The following is a 20463-nucleotide window of genomic DNA, read 5'->3' on the forward strand; positions in this document are numbered from 1 at the left end:
GAAGTAACCGATTTGTACAGTTCATTATGTCACTGTGATGCCAACTGCTGCTCATATAGTTGCCATAGATGCAGTACGATGCGCCAGAGACATACGCCGAACACTATGGTCTTCCTTTCTCGGTAGTGCCGTGTGGCTGTCTGGAGACCGATCTTCTTGCGACCGTACACTCCCGTGATCACCGCTGTACATTGGCTGAATTCCTGTCAAGTCTTTCTGCAATATCGCAGAATGAACTGCCAGCTTCTCCTAGCCCTATTACACGACCTCGCCCATACTCAAAAATTGGTTCAAATGGCTCTGAGCACTATGGGACTTAACTTCTGAGGTCATCAGTCCCCTAGAACTTAGAACTACTTAAATTTAACTAACCTAAGGACATCACACACATCCATGCCCGAGACAAGATTCGAACCTGTGACCGTAGCGGTCACGCGGTTCCAGACTGTAGCGCCTAGAATCGCTCGGCCACCCCAGCCGGCTCGTTCATACTCAGTGAGGTGTTGATAATGGCGTCTTTGTCGCCTTAAAGGCATTCTTGACTAACATCAACTCACCACGTCCAATGTCAAAGGTAACTAAAGCTCACGACCATTACAGCGTGTATTTAAAGCAAACATGATTTGCATCCTTTTAGTGATGCTACTAGTGCCACTCTTACGCGATTTCGCGGTATTTCAGTAGACATCTTTCAGATGTAGAATCATGCCAACCAACTTTGTTTATGTCGCTAAACTACTTCTTGGTGTTGCGATTTTTTTTTCGTCAGTGTATCTGGGACACTATAAGGCCCAAACTTTGGAGGTGAAGTGTCTCTTGTAAATGTAAATGTGGTGTGACTAGGGCCTCCCGTCGGTTAGACCGTTCGCCGGGTGCAAGTCTTTCGATTTGACGCCACTTCGGCGACTTGCGCGTCGATGGGGATAAAATGATGATGATTAGGACAGCACAACTCCCAGTCCCTGAGCGGAGAAAATCTCCGTCCCAGCCGGGAATCGAACCCGGGCCCTTAAGATTGACATTCTGTCGCGCTGACCACTTTTGCATTTTGTTCGTTATTGATCGTTGTGTTTGGTCGTTGCGGACGTCGCAAGACATCCTGCTCAAGTTCGGTGGTTGATCCTCCCACTCAGTTTTTTTATTACAGAGGCCAACCGGCTCTCTGACCGAACACGCTGAGCTACCGTGCCGGCTAATCACTCAGCTACCTGGGGCGGATGTGTCTCTTGATTTTTGAGGAGTTAATATTGACAGAGGTTCTGAAGGTGCACGATATTGTACCTCTTAAGCCATACTATGTGCAAATTCAACTTCCGGAATCGCATTAGGATCATACGAATACAATACTATAGCTTTATAACCACATGCGAGATTAAACATCGTCATACAGCTTAGCCCAAACTTTGGAAAGATTTTTCCAAAGCTTTGCTTAATTAAAGTTCTCTCACGATGATTACACCAGTACATCATTACTTCTTGATACCAGTGCTGTTCGAATGAACGAAATACTAACTTATGTAGTGGCTGCAGCTCATGAGTAGCATTGGAAAGGGGGCAATATAAAACTATGGCGTACGGGTCTACAGTGTCCACTGTTACATCACCTGACTTTTGGTTCCATCAGTAATCAGTAAATATCGACCAGAATGTTTATGATGACCAAAATGATGTAACCATTCAATAAAACTCGTTATATCATTGATCCCCTTTTCTGTCATGCAGCAAACAGAGCCTGCAGGTAGTATCGTCATCAAACTCCACTTCCATGCGTTTTCGTTTGAATAAGATCATTGAAGCATTGGAGAAACAACTGCTTCTATTGCACTCACACAAGAGACAACTGTTACATTTTTCCCACATTCGTCGCCAGTTATGTGTCTGTGTGTGCCTTTCTTTGCGAGTATTCGTGGTTCTTTATCTAAATTCAGCCGCAACCTTTCTTATCCATGTTGAAAAGTCTGTCAGGATTTCCAAAAGATGTCTAGTTCCTAAAAAAGAGTTTAAACTTTTTGAAAATGGCCTTGAACAACTACTTTTTTTAAGTTCTGTGTGCTAGCCGGATTATGATTTTGAGATTTTCTGACAGACATTGTAGGGCTATCGTTTAAAACTTTGCTTGCCTATCTGTGTTTTGCAGTATGCTTAACACCAGGAAATTGGAGAGTAATGTTGCCTTTCATTCAGTATCTGCATATACGTAGTCTTAGAATTTTAGTTGTTAGTGGATAGCCCACTTCTATCAACCTTGTATTGTATTGTATTGTATGTTAACCGGGGCCTAGAAACGACGGAGAGGCTCCGTCCCCACAGCAGCCGCAGTGGTCCACAACCCCACGACGACTACCGCAGTCCACTTCACCCCTCCGCCGCCCCACACCGAACCACTCTTTGAGGGTTACTGTACGGTTCGGCCCCCGGTGGACCCCCCCAGGGAACGTCTCACACCGGACGAGTGTAGCCCCTATGTTTGTGTGGTAGAGTAATGGTGGTGTACGCGTACATGGAGAACTTGTTTGTGCAGCAATCGCCGGCATAGTGTAGCTGAGGCGGAATAAGGGGAACGAGCCGACATTCGAGGAGGCAGATGGAAAACCGCCTAAAAACCACCCACAGACCGGCCGGCTCACCGGACCTCCACACAAGTCCGCCGGGCGGATTCGTGCCGGGGACCAGGCGCTCCTTCCCAATCCGGAAAGACGTGCGTTAGAACGCACGGCTAACCAGGCGGGCTCTATCAACCATACTATTCGAGAACAGAGTTCAGCAAGTCGTTCTTCAGACCAAGTAAATTTTCGATTCAACTTCGCTTTGGTTATACATCCGAATGTGGCATACCGATTGAGAGTGTTTCGTGGAATACCAAACTCTTTTTCTGCTTTATAGTCTGACATTTCTTTCGTAGTGATGGCTTTTTTAGGTCATCCTGGCTTCATTGACCACGTACCTTATCGCGGTTAAAAGTCATGATTACAGATCATAAACGAAGAGTGTGAGCTCAATATGATCTCCTTTCAGTAATGTGTAGACTCAGTATGATCTACCAGAGCATGTCGGATCCGAGATGCAAGGAAAGCAGTTCACACACGTAGCTACGAAATGTGGTAAAAGTGATTACATGATTTAAAACAGGACAGTTGCATGAAGTAACTGACGTAGTATCATGTTTCTAGAAAAAAGTTTAATGTATGAGTAAAACAAGAAACTTACCTGTATGAAATATTAGCGCTTGGATCTCAAACAACAAAAGCTCACCTGTGACATGACTGCTCTCTGCAAACTGCGTGAAATGCAGATATAGTTGACATAGCGCCCGGAAATGCCATCTATCGGATTCCCGTCATAGTTACATCCACATCACACATCGCAAGCCACGGGTACCATTAACTAATCCCCTTGTTTTCTGTCCTGCTGTTACCAAGAAATAGCCATTAGGCCTTATCGAGTCACAGGCCATATGGGCTACAGTTACCTCACTAATAAAGTTTAATTTGAGAGGGACCTAAATGATTTTTGTTGGCCAACTCCTTCTACTCCACTGAGCAATTTCTTCGCAAATCTGACTGCTGTATTTATTATTAATAATATCAAATTACATAAAATTGACTTCCACATACACTCAGTGCAGTTATGTGATCAACATAAATAAGTCTTATAAACTGATTTTCTGTTTGATGATGCATGGCTACCGTATCCTAAGTATTAGGACGCATCTCATTGTGTAGTACATTTACAAGTTTTGAGAAAAGTTTGTTAGTAAGTGTAAAAAAATTGTTGGCGACTTATTGCTATCCATGTGAACCATTTCACTTAGTACCTGTAAATACGTGTTATGTGTTCTTGATGTATGAGATATTTTACATCCTTGAGGCTCTGTGGAAAAAATAGAACACTATCTGATCAAAAGTATCCGGATATCCATATATAATGCGGATTTGACCACTAGATATCACGAGAAGCAGAGCCGCCAGTGTAACTGGGGGCGAGAAGTACTGTGCTGCGGATAGAGAGACACTAACAGCAGAATGGGTCGCTCGGAAGACCTCAGTGATTTCGAATGTGGACTAATTATTGAATATTGCCTGAGTAACGGATCCATCAGGGACATTTCAATCCATTTAAGGCTTCCCAAGCTGACTGTTGGCAATGAGAGTGTGAAGTGGGAGCGCGAAGGAACAACCGCAGAAAAACCAAGCCCAGGCAGACCTCAGGCAGCCTACTGAGGGACAGGGAAAGCACTGAAAGCACTCCGTCTTCAGGCCACGAGTGGCCTACCGGCACCATCCGACCGCCGTGTCATCCTCAGTGGAGGATCCGGATAGGAGGGGTGTGGGGTCAGCACACCGCTCTCTTGACAGAAGCCGCTCCTCAATTGGCATCACGAAGCGGAGTACACCCCGAAAAATGGCAACAGCGCATGGCGGCCTGGATGGTCACCCATCCAAGTGCCGACCACGCCCGACAGCGCTTAACTTCGGTGATCTCACGGGAACCGGTGTAACCACTGCGGCAAGGCCGTTGCCAGTGAGGGACAGGGACCATCTAGAATTGAAGAGGGTGGTTGTAAATTATAGAGTGAGATCAGCGAAAGGGAGCACACGTGTGTCCCAGCTAGAACGGGCACTGTGTGAAGGGAGGTACGATGGGGTTCAGTGGTCGAGCAGTTCCTCATAAGCTACAAAATTTTGTAATCAATGATAATGTTTGAGATGGTGTACAGAGCGATGACACTGGGTAATGGATGGCTGGAAAAGAGTGGTTTGGAGCGATGAATCGCGCTATACCCTGTGGGAGTGCTGTGGAAGAGTTTGGGTTTGGCGAATACATGGCAAACATTACCTCATGTCATGTTTAGTGCCAACAGTGCGGTACAGAGGAGGTGGTGTTACTGTATGGAGGTGATTTTCGAGGTTAGGGTGTGATCCCCCAACTGTAGTAAAAAGAAAAAAAAATGCCAAGTGCTGAAGAATATGAACATATTTTGCAGCATTGCGTGTTGTGTACAGTAGAGGACCAGTTCGGAGACAACGATAGATTGTATCAGTATGACAATGCACTCTGTCATAAAGGAGCATCTGTAAGGCAATGATCTGTGGACAATAACATTCCTGTTTTAGCAAACAGAACACAGCATGTTGTTCTCAATGGAGAGACGTCTACAGACGTTAAAGTAACCTCTGGCGTGCCACAGGGCAGTGTTATGGGACCAGTGCTTTTCGCAATATATATAAATGACCTAGTAGATAGTGTCGGAAGTTTCATGCGGCTTTTCGCGGATGATGCTGTAGTATACAGAGAAGTTGCAGCATTAGAAAATTGCAGCGAAATGCAGGAAGATCTGCAGCGGATAGGCACTTTGTGCAGGGAGTGACAACTGACACTTAACATAGACAAGTGTAATGTATTGCGAATACATAGAAAGAAGGCTCCTTTATTGTATGATTATATAATAGCGGAACAAACACTGGTAGCAGTTACTTCTTTAAAATATCTGGGAGTATGCGTACGGAACGATTTGAAGTGGAATGATCATATAAAATTAATTGTTGGTAAGGCGGGTGCCAGGTTGAGATTCATTGGGAGAGTCATTAGAAAATGTAGTCCATCAACAAAGAAGATGGCTTACAAAACACTCGTTCGACCTATACTTGGGTATTGATCATCAGTGTGGAATACGTACCAGGTCGGGTTGACAGAGGAGATAGAGAAGATCCAAAGAAGAGCGGCGCGTTTCGTCACAGGGTTATTTGGTAAGCGTGATAGCGTTACGGAGATGTTTAGCAAACTCAAGTGGCAGACTCTGCAAGAGAGGCGCTCTGCATCGCGGTGTAGTTTGCTGTCCAGGTTTCGAGAGGGTGTGTTTGTGGATGAGGTATGGAATATATTGCTTCCCCCTACTTATACCTCCCGAGGAGATCACGAATGTGAAATTAGAGAGATTCGAGCGCGCACGGAGGCTTTCCGGCAGTCGTTCTTCCCGTGAAACATACGCGACTGGAACAGGAAAGGGAGGTATGACAGTGGCACGTAAAATGCCCTCCGCCACACACCGTTGGGTGGCTTGCGGAGTATAAATGTAGATGTAGATGAAGATGTAATGGACTAGCCTGACCAGAGTCCCAGACTGAACCCAATGGAGCACCATTGGGATGAGTCAGAAGGTTGACTTCGCTCTAGACACTAGTGCAACATGACTCCCTTTTCTGGCTTCGGCTCGTGAGGTATGGGCTACCATTCTTTCACAGACATTGAGTCACCAGACTGAATGTGTCTCCAACAGAGTTCAAGCTATCATATAGGCAAAGTGAAGGTACATCGCATATTAATGACCACTAATACGTTAGGTTCAAATGGCTCTGAGCACTATGGGACTTAACATCTGAGGTCATCAGTCCCCTAGAACTTAGAACTAGTTAAATCTAACTAACCTAAGGACATCACACACATCCATGCCCGAGGCAGGATTCGAACTTGCGAGTCGGCCGTGGTGGCTGAGCGGTTCTAGGCGCTACAGTCTGGAACCGCGCGACCGCTACGGTCGCAGGTTCGAATCCTGCCTCGGGCATGGGTGTGTCATGTCCTTAGGTTAGTTAGGTTAAAGTAGTTCTAAGTTCTAGGGGACTGATGACCTCGGAAGTTAAGTCCCATAGTGCTCAGAGCCATTTGAACCATTTTTTGAACCTGCGACCGTAGCAGTCGCGCGGTTCCGGACTGAAGCGCCTGGAACCACTTGGCCACCGCGGCCGGCCACTAATAAGTGATCGGATACTTTTGATCAGATAAATTATATTATGTCTAATCACGGGTGTCGAGTACTCTCTACCAAAGGAAAAAACGGGTCTAATTTTTTGTAAAACACACAACTGCATAAAATACCACACGAATATTTTTATTTTCAAGTTAGGTACAATTTTTTGCAACAATACATAACAACGCGTTGTTTACTGTAATTACATACACATATCTACATTACACTAACGCAACAGAACGACGGTAGGTATATAAACTAAGTAGTAACATCGCAACGAATCTGAGCTATAAATACATGGCCGCTTATAGCGAGCTTGTTTACAGGACTAGACAGTATGAGTGGGGTCGGATCGAGGAAGGAACGGTCACTGTATGACGGAGATGGGCGGCGGGGTGTTGGTGGAGCGCGAGGGCGGCGGCGGCACTGGGCAGGGCAGCAGGGGCGTGTAGGGCAGCCCCACGCCCACGCCACTCCACAGCCGCAGAGGCAGCAGCGGCGTCGCCAGCGGACGCTCCACCAGCGTCGCGCGCTGCGACCGCTGGGGCCGCTTGGCGCGCTCGTCCACCGGCAGCTTCTTCCACATCTCGAACAGCGGCGGAGCGAACGCAAACGGGGCCATGGCTGCAACACACCACCTTCGTGTCACCACTCCAGTCGATTACGAACTGAGAAACCACAATGGACTTCCCCCAGCGTTCGAATCTGGGCCCATTGTTGTTCTTACCCTATCGGAATGACCTCAAAAATGGTTCAAATGGATCTAAGCACTATGGGACTTAACATCTGAGGTCATCAGTCCCCTAGATGAGAACTACTTAAACCTAACTAACCTAAGGACATCACACGCATCCATGCCCGGGGCAGGATTCGAACCTGCGACCGTACAGCAGGGCGGTTCCGGACTGAAGCGCCTAGAACCGCTCGGCCATATGGACTGTACAACCTTTGATTTAGAGACTAGATAGTTGCTTGAGTGTGTTGTTCTGAAGAGCTTCATCAATTGTGGGTTTTCATTAATTACAGAATTAGTTCATACTCATTTGTGTCTAGTTGTTTATTGATCACGCTGGTAAAGGCCAGTGACGGGGACTGAGCTGTCAAGTGGCTGCAGTTTACGCTATTTACCTCCTAAAAATTGTTATCGTTTCTTGTCTCTGATACTAAACTGTTTCAGGCGTAAGAGTTGGCATTGTCTGGTATTTATGTGGACTGAAGTAGACGGATGGAGCATATCATTGGACACAGTGTATGATGGTGCAGCAGTCGTGACACAGCCACACGTTACTGAAAAGGAAGCACTGTTCCATTTCCAATTGTATCAAAACTAATATTAGGGAAAATTAAGATGTTTCGGTTACCATTGAGATTCCTCTAAGTCACAAAAAAATTATATATTCGCTTGTATATTCTCGTAAGTTGAAAAATTGGTAGTTGATATAGTTACGCTTATTCTGACTTGTGAGTAAATGTGGCGAGGAGGCAGTTGATTACTAATTTAAGTAAGATTATGGTAATTTAAATTTCTAAGGAAGAATAATAATTAAAAGAATTGCATAAAAGGTTAAATTGTGATACAGCGGCCGGCGGAATGACCTCAATTTATTTGTGTAAGGGGGCCCAGTTGAAGGGGTTGGCGGAAGAAAGTGTTAACTCTAAATTAAGTGTGAGAGTGTTCTCATTGCCTGTTGTACACTCTAAGAAAAAAAGGGGACGCACCACGGGGGAATTATACGATTGGGACGGAAATCGGTAGATGTTATGTAAATGTGCAGGCAAACAAATAATTACAATTTAAAAAAAAAAAAAATTCGGCGATTTATTCAAGAGAAAGAGCTTCACAAATTGAGAAACTCAGTAATGTGTTGGTCCACCTCTGGTCCTTATCCAAGCAGTTCTTCGGCTTGGCGTTGATTGATAGAGTTGTTGGATGTCCTCCTGAGAGATATCGTGCCAAATTCTGTTCAATTGGCGCGTTCCATCGTCAAAATCCCGAGCTGGTTTGAGGCTCCTGCCCATAATGCTCCAAACGTTCTCAGTTGCGGAGAGATTCAGCTACCTTCCTGGCCAAGGTCCCTACAAGCAGTAGAAACTACTGCCATGTGCGAACGGGCATTATCTTACTGAAATACAAGACCAGGATGGCTTACCATGAAGGACAACAAAACGGGGCTAGAATATTGTCGACGTACCGCTGTGCTGTAAGAGTACCGCGGATGACAACCAAAGGGTTCCTGCTATGAAAAGAAATGGCAGCCCAGACTGCCACTCCAGGTTGTCGGGTCCTATGGTGGGCAACATTAAAGTTGGTATCCTACTGCTCTCTGAGGCGCCACCAGATCCGTCCTCACCTAATTCGATGCGGGATCACTGGAAATGATTCTATTCCGCTCAGTGGGATTCTGTGTCTGGAGATGCCCCACACACAGGTGGATTTCCAACCTGACTGTCGTTTACCATACGGCCCGCTAACCCGGAGTTATGGTCTGGCGTGTCATTTCTTTTCATAGCAGGATCCCTTTGTTTATCATCCTCGGCACTCTTACAGCACAGCTGCACGTCGACGATATTCTACAGCCCGTTTTGTTGCCCTTCATGACAAGCCATCCTGGGCTTTCAGCAAGATAATGCTCTTCTGCACACGGCGAGATTTCTACTCCTTGTTCAAATGATTCAAATGGCTCTGAGCACTACGGGACTTAACTTCTAAGGTCATCAGTCCCCTAGAACTTAGAATTACTTAAACCTAACTAACCTAAGGACATCACACACACCCATGCCCGAGGCAGGATTCGAACCTGCGACCGTAGCGGTCGCGCGGTTCCAGACTGTAGCGCCTAGAACCGCTCGACCACCTCGGCCGGCTCTACTCCTTGTCTTGCTGCTTGTCAAACCCTATCTTAATTAGCAAAGTCACCGGTTCTCTTCCCAATTGAGAACGTTTAGAACATTATGAGCGGGACTCTCCAACCACATCAGGATTTTGACGATGTATTCGGCAGTTGGACAGGATTTGGCACGATATCCTTCGGGACGTCATCTAACAGCTCTGTAAATCAGTACCAAGCCGAATAACTTTTACAATAAGGGCCAGCGGTGGACCAACGTGTTATTAACTTTCCCAGTTTCTGAAGCTCCTTCTCTTCAATGAGATTGCCAAGTTTTATGAAATTATAATCATTTGTTTGTCTGTACATACACATAACATCTACCGATTTCCGTCCCATTCGGATATTTCTTTCGTGTTTTTTGAGTGTATTTTCGAATGCGCCACATGCTTAGCGAGTAGTTCCATATTTACTGTTCGAATGCACGGTATTCTGTATGAACTGTACTCTCTTATTATTTCTATATTTTTATCTTAGCATTTAAACAAACATGTAACATACATTGTCCCAAAATGCGCTCTTGTGGGTTATCACTTTCTACCACTGACCTCTTGAGGTGTTCCTTTTTGCAGACGATGTTAGCATTATTGCAAGACAACGACACGTTAATTACTGCTCACAGTTATAGATATACAGCGCTTGATCTGTAGAAAGAGAGTTTCCGTACAGTGACATTATGGGAGAGGGGTTGTTTGAAATTTAGACGTCTTAAAACGTTATTTTAACGGCTTTCTGAGCATTTTAAAACTGTGGTAGAACGTTTGCACTAGTAAAAAATAAAGCTCTGTTGCATAACATCTCAAAATATTCGGTTCTAACGTTTTTGTCAGGTGTACTGGTATGGGGTATTGGTGTGTAATGTCGCCAATCAAGTACTGTAGTTACATAAATGCAAATGTGCAGAGAAAAAAGTGGCATGCTCTAGAAACATATATACTTTTTCATATAAACTGATTTTATGTGCCAGTTTTCTTTTTTGAATAGCATAACTAATAAAAGTCGAAAAAATTTAACTGTTGTTCACCAACTGACGTTAACCAGACGGGCTGACAACTTTAACTATTGAATTGCAAATGATATAGATTAAAATCACATCGTTTAACTCAGCTTTTTGCTTTGCTGTATTAGTAGATAAATTTCTTCGTCAAATTATTATATGAGGTTCCATTTGTATCCGTTGTATACTTGAGAAAATTTTTAATTCACATTTTGAGCCATCTTGTAGACACCACTTTAAAAAAAAAATAAAATAAAAAAAAAGAAGAATGTTCCTTATTTGACACATATCAAAGTTTTGGGGGCTATTGTGACAATGCGAGCCACAGTCTCTGTTTAAATATAAATAAGTAATGTGCCACAACTAATTCACAAACATATTGTAAATCGTACGAGGCTAGTGTATGTACCTTCTGTTGTAGGCGGACGTGATGCCATGTGGTGGATGCAGGTAGCAAGCTGCACGTATATTCTCATTTTGGGTGCCATGAGGGCAAAATGTTCGTATATTGTAGTAACAAACATGTTTAAATTAGTGTATTTAGTATGAATGGAACTTTGCTTTGCTTATCACAACAAATATTCATACATTCGAAGATATTTATCAGTTTTCAGTTAAGAAATGGTATAAAGCTACAGACTAATGAGCAAAGAATGCTTGAAACGAAGAAGACTTTGGAGGAAATATAATTATACTGCAGAACATAAAATTACAGTGAGCGGCAATGGTAGTTTGGAATCGTCATAATGTATGGCTGTTGGTTATTAAGAATCAAACAAGGAGCCCAATGGTTAAATCAATGGATTCGTGTTCCGATCATCCAGTCATAAATCTTCCTTGGGTGGATTAAATCGATGACGGCGATTGACGGGGTAGTTCCTCTGGGAAAGATAAGGCAGTATTCTTTTGTCATTCTTCTTCAGTCTGTCTCTAACGAGGTGGACGCGACGGAGCGTTACACTTCAGTCTGCCTTTTACAGCTGTAAAAAGAGCATTGAAGTTTACTAGCTATCCACATCAAATTTAATGGAATAAAACTGAGCTTTATTGAAGAGTTATAGAGAAGCTACGAGAGGAGAAAAAATCCCAGGCGAAATAGTGAAAAACCTATATTACAACCTGGACCAAAGACAACAGTTTTCATGTTTGTGTGTTGCGTATCTGATGACGACTGGGAGAAAGCCTAGTATTCACCTAAAAGGGTGAGGCAAACCATCTAGGAACCACGTTAAGTTTGCCTGGTGTGCCATACCAAAGATTGTCATCAGTCTGGATCAACTAACTGTCTCGTAAAGTTGAGTTCCGTTCTTAACACTGTGCTAGTTGCACATTTTATACCGCTAAAAGAAAGCTGTCAGAGTGACAGCTCCAGCGCCTAAAATGATGAATTCATTGTCGTTGGTAAAAATAAAATTCTTCAAGTGTAGATATCTGTGGGAACACACTTCAAAGCTGTTGCTAGTAAAGGAGCTCTCCTTGCCCGGATGTATTACTGCCTCATCATTAAGGAGGCCCGACACGACTCGTGGCTGCCAGCTAACTTGGAAGCTAGCACACAGCTCGCCATAATGGCGCCAGCCCAAACGAAGCGTAACAAGCCAGCTGAGAGTCCACTGCCTTATTACCGAGGAGCGCGGCTATGAAATAAACTTACCACTCACGCAATAATCAACTTCTATCTCTTCATTAGAAGGCTGCGTAGCGACTTGGAAGCGACCCCTGGGTAACCTTAAAGAATGCAAGGTGTTGGAGATTTGGAATTTTTAACTTCACTTTAAGCATATTTATATCAACATTTTTACGGTTTTTTCTGTGTCTGTTTAAGTTAGAAGCAGAGCTAAAGATTTGCGTCATACTACTTTCGCACGTATAGACAGTAACAGGACACACAAAGTGTGGTGTCACCGCCATACACCACACTTGCTAGGTGGTAGTTTTAAATCGGCCGCGGTCCGCTAGTATACGACGGACCCGCGTGTCGCCACTGTCAGTAATTGCAGACCGAGCACCGCCACACGGCAGGTCTAGAGAGACTTACTAGCACTCGGCCCAGTTGTACAGCCGACTTTGCTAGGAAAGGTTCACTGAGAATTACGCTCTCATTTGCCTAGACGATAGTTAGCATAGCCTTCAGCTAAGTCAATTGCTACGACCTAGCAAGGCGCCAGTTATCCTTTGCTATGTATCTAATGAAGCAGGTACAGTAACAAGACCAATGTTCACCAATTGTGGATTAAAGTTAAGTATTCCAGCAGCTACGTACTTTTCTTTATAGCATTCATTACGTATCCTGTTTCAGACCTCACGCCAGCCTGCGTGAGTTAAACGCGTGCCTTTCGGTTACCCGTCACTGTGGATTGGCTGTCTTGCCAGTCCACAACACAAAGCACGTCGGAAACAGTGTCGGCTCACGTGTTCAACTTTAGTAGGGACGTGAAAATCCTTCGTTGAGATATCCTCTCGATGTATCACTAAATGACTTCTGTGAAGCCACAGAACTTTTATAAAGAAGTACTCAAATACTGTATCCGAGCGAGTTGGCGATTGTTAGGACACTGGACTCACACCAAATTCCTGGTCAGCCATCTGTATTTAGGTTTTCCGTGGCTTCCATAGACCATTTAAGGCAAATTCCAGAACAGTTTCTTTAAAAAGGACACGGTCGATATCGTCCCCAATCGGAGCTTGCGTTCCGTCTTTCATAATCCTGTCGTAGACGAGACATTAAACCCTAATCTTGCTTTTGGAAATATGGTAGAGCAAAGTGAAAATTAACATTTCTAAAGATCCAACAAAGAAAGATAAAATTTGCATGCAGCATTTGGGAAGGTCAGTGGAGATAGTAATTCATAGCGCCATGCATTCGACGGAGTATGAGCCTCTTATTGAACATGGAAATGCTGGACTCATAGCAACAATAACTGACTTCAGAATGAGATCTTTACTCAGCAGTGGAGTGTGCGCTGATATGAAACTTCCTGGCAGATTAAAACTGTGTGCCGGACCGAGACTCGAACTCGGGAGCTTTGCCTTTCGCCGGCAAGGGCTCTACCAACTTTGTTTGTTTGTTTTTTTTCTTCTAATCTCATTTTGTTCGTTTTTGTTCGTTGTATCTGGTCGGGGCGGACGTCGCAAAACACCCGTTTCAGTTCGTCGTTGATCCATTAGCTCAGTTTTTTATTACAGAGGCAGCTAACTCTCTGACCGACCACGCTGAGCTACCGTGCCGGCTGCCAACTGAGCTCCCCAAGCACGACTCACGACCCGTTCTCACAGCTTCAGTTCTGCCAGTACCTCGCCTCCTACCTTCCAAACTTCACAGAAGCTCTTCCGAGAAACTTGCAGAACTAGCACTCCCGGAAGAAAGGATATTGCGGAGACATGGCTTAGCCACAGCCTGAGGGATGTTTCCAGAGTGAGATTTTCACTCTGCAGCGGAGTGCGCGCTGATATAAAACTTCCTGGCAGATTAAAACTGCGTGCCGGACCGAGACTCGAACTTGGGAACTTTGCCTTTCGCCGGCAAGTGCTCTACCAACTGAGCTACCCAAGCATGACTCACGACCCCTCCTCACAGCTTCAGTTCTGCCAGTACCTCGCCTCTTACCTTCCAAACTTCACAGAAGCCCTTAAGCGAACCATGCAGAACTGGCAGAACTGAAGCTGTGAGGACGGATTGTGAGTCGTGCTTGGGTAGCTCAGTTGGTAGAACACTTGCCGGCGAAAGGCAAAGGTCCCGAGTTCGAGTCTCGGTCGGGCACACAGTTTTAATCTGCTAGGAAGTTTCAGTAATTGACTTTCTGTAAGAGTGATCTGTTGATACAAGGGTGCGAGGTGAGGGGTGGCGGCACTAGACAGTCCTTCCGAAGAATTGCCCAATACACGACGTGAATGGTCGGTGAGTACAAATACTGCCACTGTTGCTCTGAGGAAACTGCGTATGCTCGTCGACCTGTTTTGGGACGTCAGTAGTATACTGACCAATGCCTTGACTGCCTTAGCGGACCAGTAGCCATCGCTGATCGCACGCTGCCACATCACCTATTAGGCTCAATGTGGCATTCCCAGTGTCAATAGAATCAGATATAGTTTATTGTAAGTTCAGCTACGGACTAAGACACCACTATGCCAGAGTTCCTGTCACATCTACCTTATCATGTCACTCTGCGACGATATAGTAATATACGAAAATGTAAAAAAGAACGATGTAACGTTGTATTCAATGGTGATTATTTGCTTGATCTGCATCTACCACAAAATAGGCCAACAGTGGAGTGTATGAAATATCAACACAAGGAACCAACAACGAGTAAAACGGTTGTGGTGAATGATGGTCCTCAATGACAGTACACCCCTGATATATTGCTTGTGGCAGCACCGAACATTGTAAGACACATTCAGAATGTCATGTAACACATTTTGTTGACATCTATAAACGACTCGATAAAGGCCGTGCTCTTGCTTAGAAAATAATCCAACAAACAGTCCAAAATTGTCCTTAATTTTCTAGGCAGTGACGTTCACCAGATCTGTTGCCCAATAAGCACTTGTGGGCGAGAAGTAATGGGACGACACGTGGTCTGAACTGTTTTACCGGCAACAGTTAGTGACTGGTTACGACAAAAGTTGGAAGTAGTGTGGAACGTTTTAATCCCAGATGACATGATCGCCTCCATACATCAGTATATATGGCTAGAAGAGACTATAGAAGCTCTTGAAATTGTTGTCCAAGACAATCTATCCATTGGTGAATTACTCAGCGATTATGATAATATACCATTTATAGCCTGTATGATATGTGAAAAAAATTCATTTATGTGGGGTTATGGATTCAGAGTGTCTGTTTTTAATTTTTTACATGTGTATACCTATAAGTTTAGTGTGTTATTACTCTTGGATCCTATTTATAATTGCAGATAAAACACGGTCATATTTATTACTAGCTGCTACCTGCATCTGTTCTCATTTATTAGTGGTTTTGTTATGATGGGTGATAGTGAGTAAGCAAGCTGTTGTATGTGCAATAGTGTTAGCTGCACTCTCGTTTCTGTCTGTTTTGTTAAGCAAAGCTATCGATGTATCCCCATCCCCGTGCCATGCCGCTCCACGGCTGCCATGCACGATGCGGCGAAATGCGTAGCGTCACTGCCGAGTGGTGCATGCAGAGGGGCGTGCCAGGAGCGCGCATCTATCCATTGCGCTACTGAAGTAACTATGCACCATACAACGTGGACATTATGCAACAAATTTAATAATTTTTTGAAATAGTTTATGTTCAGTGATATAAAAAAAGATGTTGAATCTCCTACTTCACACTCTTTGGGTTCGAATTTTTTTTCTTCTTTCTTACTTTCTAAGGACCCTATGTTATTCCTCAGGGTTCAAACTGCCTCCGTAACAAATTTCATCGAAATCAGTTCAGCAGTTTAGTTGTGAAAAAACAATGTGGTATACCAATTACTTTGCATTTAGTAATACACTACTGGCCATTAAAATTGTTACACCACGAAGATGACGTGCTACAGGCGCGAAATTTAACCGACAGGAAGAAGATGCTGTGACATGCAAATGATTAGCTTTTCAGACCATACACACAATGTTGGCGCCGGTGGCGACACCTACAACGTGCTGACATGAGGAAAGTTTCCAACCGATTTCTCATACACAAACAGCAGTTGACCGGCGTTGCGCCGGCCGCGGTGGTCTCGCGGTTCTAGGCGCTCAGTCCGGAACTGCGCGACTGCTACGGTCGCAGGTTCGAATCCTGCCTCGGGCATGGATGTGTGTGATGTCCTTAGGTTAGTTAGGTTTAATTAGTTCTGAGTTCTAGGGGACTGATGACCTAAGATGTTAAGTCCCATAGTGCTCAGAACCATTTGAACCATTTTTTTTGACCGGCGTTACCTGGTGAAACGTTGTTGTGATGCCTCGTGTAAGGAGGAGAAATGCGTTCCATCACGTTTCCAACATTGATAAAGGTCGGATTGTAGCCTATCGCGATTGCGGTTTATCGTATCGAGACATTGCAGCTCGCGTTGGTCGAGATCCAATGACTGTTAGCAGAATATGGAATCGATGGGTTCAGGAGGGCAATACGGAACGCCGTGCTGGATCCCAACGGCATCGTATTACTAGCAGTCGAGATGACAGGCATCTTATCCGCATGGCTGTAACGGATCATGCAGCCACGTCTCGATCCCTGAGTCAACAGATGAGGACGTTGGCAAGACAACAACCATCTGCACGAACAGTTCGACGACATTTGCAGCAGCATGCACTATCAGCTCGGAGACCATGGCTGCGGTTACCCTTGACGCTGCGTCACAGACAGGAGCGCCTGCGATGGTGTACTCAACGACGAACCTGGGTGCACGAATGGCAAAACGTCATTTTTCGGATGAATCCAGGTTCTGTTTACAGCATTATGATCGTCGCATCCCTGTGTGGCGACATCGCGGTGAACGCACATTGGAAGCGTGTATTCGTCATCGCCATACTAGCGTATCGACCGGCGTGATGGTATGGAGTGCCATTGGTTACACATCTCGTTCACCTCTTGTTCGCATTGACGGCACTTTGAACAGTAGACGTTACATTTCAGATGTGTTACGACCTGTGCTTCTACCCTTCATTCGATCCCTGCGAAACCCTACACTTCAGCAGGATAATGCACGACCGCATGTTGCAGGTCCTGTACGGGCCTTTCTGGATACAGAAAATGTTCGACTGCTGCCCTGGCCAACACATTCTCCAGATCTCTCACCAACTGAAAACGTCTGGTCAATGGTGGCCGACCAACTGGCCCGTCACAATACGCCAGTCACTACTCTTGATGAACTATGGCATCGTGTTGAAGCTGCATGGGCAGCTGTACCTGTACACGCCATCCAAGCTCTGTCTGACTCAATGCCCAGGCGTATGAAGGCCGTTACGGCCAGAGGTGGTTGTTCTGGGTACTAATATCTCAGGATGTATGCACCCAAATTGCATGGTTCAAAAATGGCTCTGAGCACTATGCGACTTAACTTCTGAGGTCATCAGTCGCCTAGAACTTAGAACTAATTAAACCTAACTAACCTAAGGACATCACACACATCCATGCCCGAGGCGGGATTCGAACCTGCAACCGTAGCGGTCGCTCGGCTCCAGACTGTAGCGCCTAGCACCGCACGGCCACTCCGGCCTGCCCAAATTGCGTGAAAATGTAATCACATGTCAGTTCTAGTATAATATATTTGTCCAATGAATACTCGTTTATCATCTGCATTTCCTCTTGGTGTATCAATTTCAATGGACAGTAGTGTATTGGTATGGAGATATAGATTAAACACTATGAGTGTTGTATAAGCATTGTATTCATTACGTTGAATCAATGGTGCAGTGGTCAGCAGATCTACCTAGCACGCATGAGGCCCAGGTTCGAGTCCTGGTCTAGGACAAATTTTCAACTTTCTCCATTGATTTAAATCAATGCCCACTAGCAGCTTATGCCAGTCAGTTCTTTGTGTCTTGATTCATAACGGCTGTGGGATCAAAATATATCCGTTCTCTCTGATATATCCAAAAGAACAGACACCAGAATATTTTTTTAATCAGATTTTGATGAAATAAAGCCCATACGTTTCTCCAAGCTACGCTCAAGTTACTTGAAGAAACACCATGAAAATTCGTCAAGTAATTTCAAACAGGCAAACAGGCACGAGTTTTTGGCAGTTTCAGTATTAGTACAGATATAATTTTTCTAGAAAATAATACACGCCGATCTGTAGGGTTAAATGATAAGTGCAGATGTTTTTTTAACATTTAAGAAACTTTATAACGTTGCTATATGCAGACAGACGTTTGAATTTGATTGTAGTAGAGTACTAACCTACGTCGAATCATATGAAAATCATTCGGCATAATTTCGGTTTCCATTAGAATGGTTTTGACAGGGCTCGGGTGTATACTATAACAGCTAGATCAGTGCTCGGCAAACTGCGGCTCGCGAGCTACATGCGACTGTTTGGCCTGTTGAGTGTGGCTCTTCCAAAGACATTAGAGATTTACCACTGTGTGCATAAACAGAGAAAGTTAGAACAGGTAAAATGTCTTCGAATATAACCAATCAGAAAGTCGAAGATCTTAAACTGGTTTCAGCTTTATCAATAGCAGTTGACGAGTCTTGTGGTACAAATGATACAGCGCAAGTTTCACTTTTTGTACGATTTATTTAATCGATAGGTTCTAAGCAAGAACGTTTGGGATTATACCCACTCAACGTCAAACACGTGGGGACTATACAGCAAATACTGTAGTGGAGTATATTGAAAAACATCATTTTCCACTCGATAAAATTGTCTCATTTTCAACAGACGGGGTGAAAAGGATGGCCAGCGCAAGAAAAAGATTTGCTGCTTTTTGAAAGAAAAAAGATAGTTACCTACCATTGAATCATTCACCAAGAAGTGCATTGTGTACAGACATTTCCTGAAGAAATTAGCAAAGTTATGAAATTGGTGATTAAGACTATCAACTTCATTAGACTGCAGCTAAAGCTCTTAATCATCAACAATTTAAAAAAAAATTTAAAATGAAATGGAGAATGAATACACAGCTCTTCTGGTGCATAACAAGATAGATTGGTTGTCTAGAGAAAACATTATGAAACGTTTAGCTTTCTTGTTAAGAAAGATGAAAGTATGTTCAGTATTCAGAACTAAGGAACAATCACTGGATCCAAACATTTTATTTCATGGAAGACGTTACGTCTCATCAAAATCTGCTCAGTCGTGAACTACTGGGAAAGGCAAACACAATTTTTTTCGATGTTAGTCATTCGAAAACATTTTATCTCTTTTTATTCAAGATTTTGAAATAGAAACTTTGATCAACTTTCGAAGCCCGTTCAAACAAAGCCAAGAAAATTAACATTTGTTGTTTCAATACAACATTTTTAATTATGTGAGAAGCTTTTATCAAGAGTTTTCAGCAATTCAGAAATAACGAGTTAAAAAGAAATTCTTAATGCTGTTGTAACAGAATTAAATTTTTCTCCCTTTAATAATGACACCGCAACTTTGAAATGTAATTGATCGAAAAAAAACAAAGAATTGTGAAGCTCGAAATTTAAACATCTTAATGCTGATATAGAAATATTAGAGAAACGTAAATATGGCCATAGTTCACAGCGTACGTGGTCTGCTTTGAAAGACCTGGAGAAGGAAGATATATCGATTTTTAATACTTGAGATAGTATTCCTCATACATTATATTATAATCGTTTGAGAAAAATGATGTTCTCTGTTCTTTCCTTATTTGGGTCTACATATTCATGCGAAAAATAGTTTTCAAGCATGAATCTTATCAAGAGAAAATTGTGAAGTCGTCTTATTGATGAGAACCTGGAATCGCACTTAAAATAAAATAGAAAAAAAAGTATACAAAGTTGACTTACCATAACTTTCCCGGGAGATACAAGGCCATTGTTCACAAAAATGTTTCAGAAATCGTCATTGTTTAATTTTATGGATACCTTAAAATTTAATTTATCAATAAATAATATCATTATTAAGGATGATACCCAGTTTTAATCAACATACCCTTACTTCAACCAAGACTTAGATCTTTAAGTGAACTTTATTAAGTTAATTTTCGTGAGCGTTTTGGAGCGAAAAAAACATGTAGTGTCGAGTATTGAGAAAGGTATGTTGATGTGGTTTCGACATAGGAGATGACGAAACAAAGGTGACGGACGAAATTAGTGGACCATACAAGGCGAGTGTGAATGCGAGAGTTGGAAGGGATAGACGTCAACGAACCCATCTCAATCAGACAGAGAACATTCTCAGTAA

At 43.6% G+C, this 20463-nt stretch overlaps 1 protein-coding gene and 1 pseudogene across 1 annotated transcript in view; both read right to left on the bottom strand.

The window, feature by feature from the left end:
* Positions 1-4402: 4402 nt before the first annotated feature.
* Positions 4403-4520, bottom strand: LOC126471912 (5S ribosomal RNA; annotated as a pseudogene).
* A 2359-nt stretch (positions 4521-6879) lies between these two features.
* LOC126471590 (ETS-related transcription factor Elf-1-like) overlaps positions 6880-20463 on the bottom strand; it is a 163277-nt gene continuing 149693 nt past the window's right edge. Inside the window, exon 4 of the mRNA XM_050099826.1 lies at positions 6880-7369. Within this exon, the coding sequence (XP_049955783.1) occupies positions 7113-7369 (257 nt within the window). The 3' untranslated portion in view covers positions 6880-7112. The remainder of the gene's footprint in view (positions 7370-20463) is intronic.

The sequence above is a fragment of the Schistocerca serialis genome, chromosome 3 (assembly GCF_023864345.2).
Source record: "Schistocerca serialis cubense isolate TAMUIC-IGC-003099 chromosome 3, iqSchSeri2.2, whole genome shotgun sequence".
Lineage (NCBI taxonomy): Eukaryota > Metazoa > Arthropoda > Insecta > Orthoptera > Acrididae > Schistocerca > Schistocerca serialis.